The sequence below is a fragment of the Musca autumnalis genome, unplaced genomic scaffold (genome assembly GCF_047663935.1).
Source record: "Musca autumnalis isolate F117 unplaced genomic scaffold, ASM4766393v1 scaffold_3, whole genome shotgun sequence".
Taxonomy (NCBI): Eukaryota; Metazoa; Arthropoda; class Insecta; order Diptera; family Muscidae; genus Musca; species Musca autumnalis.
In genome coordinates this window covers 261481394-261484396 of record NW_027411866.1, presented here as the reverse complement: position 1 = coordinate 261484396, position 3003 = coordinate 261481394, and the positions used below count along the sequence as shown (strand labels likewise).

The 3003-nt window shown below is 32.5% G+C and overlaps 1 protein-coding gene across 1 annotated transcript; it reads left to right on the top strand.

Annotated features, from left to right (window-relative positions):
* The first annotated feature begins 255 nt into the window (after positions 1–255).
* Positions 256–1854, top strand: Sap30 (SIN3-associated polypeptide 30). The gene is made up of 3 exons (XM_073978337.1): positions 256–777; positions 845–1102; positions 1467–1854. The coding sequence occupies exons 1-3, from the start codon at positions 643–645 to the stop codon at positions 1593–1595; spliced, it is 522 nt and encodes a 173-aa protein (XP_073834438.1). The 5' UTR covers positions 256–642; the 3' UTR covers positions 1596–1854.
* The last annotated feature ends 1149 nt before the right edge of the window (positions 1855–3003 follow it).

Below are 3003 nucleotides of genomic sequence, written 5' to 3'. Positions count from 1 at the left end.
AAAAAACTGTAAAGAATATATTTTTCATTTCAAATTTTCATAGAACAAGAATCCAGCCCCAGGTAGTGGTATCACACACGCTGATCGAATATGAAAAGTCAAATCCCTTTATAAAAAAATTATTTTTGTTGTAATTTCCCCAACAACATAAAGAAAGTTTTGACATAACATATTCAAAATATAGGTGGATCTATAGATCGAGGCGAATGATATGGAATAAAGGAATATGTGATTACCGATTACTTTTATTTTTTCGTGTGTCTGATTCCATTTTCGTAGCTGGGTGCTCTGTGTGATGTCTATTTGTTTTAATGTATTATTGATATTGATTAAACTAGAGCATACAACGTAAAAAGTAAACTTTGGTAGGGAAGAACAGCTGCAATAAAATACAAATAAAATAATTATTATCGCCGGCAATTGAAAGCAAAATAGCAATATCTACAGCATCTTTAAGCAAGCAAAGTAAAATAAGGAGAAAAAAGTGTAACCAATTGCCAACAATTTACAATTTGTTGTGAAACAAAATTAGGATTAAAAATACCTGTTCGCAAAAAGCATCTAAGCTCCAAGATCTAGATGTTACATTCTAAAATCGAAACCACAACACTTTTCTATTGCACGACATAATTATTGCTGACAATGAACAACGGCTTTAGTACGGAGGAGGATTCGAGAGGGGGTCATGCCGACCAAACTTGTTGTTTGATAGATGAAAATGAGAGATGCAGAAACCCAGCTGGAAATGCTAGCTACAGCAAACGTATACAAAAGACGGTAAGCGAACGCTTAAAAGCTGACTGATATGTGGTTTTATTTCATTTACAACATTATTTTTTTGCAGGTGAAGGATAAACGTCTTAAATTAAGCAGCGACCCCACATCCCAACACATCTACATATGTGACTACCACAAAGACCGAATTCAATCGGCTCGTTCCAAAAGACGACGAAAAGAATCTGAGGATGACAGTAATGATACAGACATTGACCTACCAGAAGTGCCAGATCTTTATCAGCTGCAGGTGAACACATTGAGGCGGTACAAAAGGCACTATAAATTACAAACTCGTCCGGGAATGAAAAGAGCCCAGTTAGCAGATGTAAGTAAAAATGTTGAATATGAAATTGGCATAGAATTTGCTTTGCCAAATTTATTACATAATCGAAGATAATTATGTTGATTACAAACAATTGTATTAGTGTTTGCTGCCACCGCAATCAACAACAAATATTCAACATCTAATTCAAAGAAACAAAGAATGTTAATGTAGTATAAATACCAGATACCTATGATTAACAGATAAACAAATGAAGTTGTTGACATGTACAAGTTGGACTTTTATTTAAGCTCCATCTGTTTTGTTTAACAATCAAAACCACAATTTTTTAGTTAAAATTACAAATAATGCACAACACACGCCCTGTTTGTTTCCTATAATAATCTGTACCTTTATTTTATTTCAGACAATAATGAAACACTTCAAGACGATAAACGTAAAAGAGAAAGAAATCATTACCTACTTCGTATACATGGTAAAATCAAATTCCAACAAATTAGACCTTAAAAACGGCATTAGCAATGACACAACTTGAATGGACAGAGACGATCGGGCGTACATTGTTAGTGTGATGGTGCTCCATTCGCATTAAATCTAAAATTAATTCTATTAGCTGTAGATTTTAAGCAATTGTTACCGTTTAAGTCACTCACATTTGTGTAATATTTTTTAACAATACATCTATATACATATTTAAACGTTTAAATTAATTTTATTAAAAAAAAAAACAAGGCAAAAATATATTAATATAAAAACTGCATTTGGTTAAAAACACCCAATATGCGTCTATCTAATCTCAATGTTGTTCTTATTTTTTTAGTTTTTATTCAGCCCGATCATGAATATCACCTCCCCGTAAGTTTTCTCACTCTCTCCTTTAAGTTACAGTTGGAACAATGTTGTTAACCATTCGCTTGTTTTTGAACCCTTCCGTTGCATTTAAGGCTCAGTGATGAGTACAGACACGACTACGCACACTTTATACTTACATCCATCGTTACCCGACGGGTTCTTCCAGGATTATAGTGTTATTAACCCTTCTTAGGCCGTTCTTAAGCAATAACAAGTTCTTGGTAACCTTACTTAATGAACCTCGATTCAAGAATTACTCCAAACTACTTTAGCTCCCGAGGTAGACTTACTCTACTCCATGTAAAAGAGGTAATTCAAAGCTCTGAAGAGGACGAGCTCGATATCGAATTACAAATAGAATAATTTGAAATAGAAATAGCATAATTCGAATTTTAAATGGAATAATTCGAATTACAAATGGACTAATTCGAATTTCAAATGGAATAATTCGAATTACAAATGGAATAATTCGATTTACAGATGGAATTCTCGAATTACAAATGAAATGTTACGAATTACAAATAGAATAATCGAATTACAAATGAAATGTTACGAACTACAACTGGAATATTTCGAATTACATTTTAAAAAAGTGTAGGGCCATTGCTCTTAAAACTAAAACTTTAGCCGTTATATATCGTTCAAGAGTAATCGAGGCGTATAAGAATCGTCGAATTTTCACAGTATTTGGGAATTACACTGCAATACGACGTGCCTTACTAAAAAGGGGTTGAACTCACAAATCCAATATTGAATATTTTTGTCGATTTTTAAACTACGAAAACTTGGTGTTGGTCAATAACGACATTTTTAACAAAATTTGTTTACAGAATACCAATGTTGTTAAAATGAGTTTCTCGAAAAAATACCAATATCGACTGCCGTTAAAAAGTTAGAGAATAGGCCCACTGTAGGCCTATTCTGTAACTGTTTAACAACTTTACTCATTGCTTATTTTACAACAATTTTTTGTTTTATAGTTGTTACAAAAACAAAAGAAATTTTAAGAACATTTAAATTGATAAAAGTTACAGAATTCCTACATAGAACTTTTATCCAAAGGATACAAAGGCTATTTAGTCTCTCTCATG

Excerpts from the sequence above, each read along its gene's own strand:
- Sap30 (XM_073978337.1), top strand. The coding sequence starts at position 643 with ATGAACAACGGCTTTAGTACGGAGGAGGATTCGAGAGGGGGTCATGCC. Across the intron at positions 778-844 it reads GCAAACGTATACAAAAGACG|GTGAAGGATAAACGTCTTAA; the intron begins GTAAGCGAACGC and ends ATTTTTTTGCAG. Across the intron at positions 1,103-1,466 it reads AAAGAGCCCAGTTAGCAGAT|ACAATAATGAAACACTTCAA; the intron begins GTAAGTAAAAAT and ends ATTTTATTTCAG.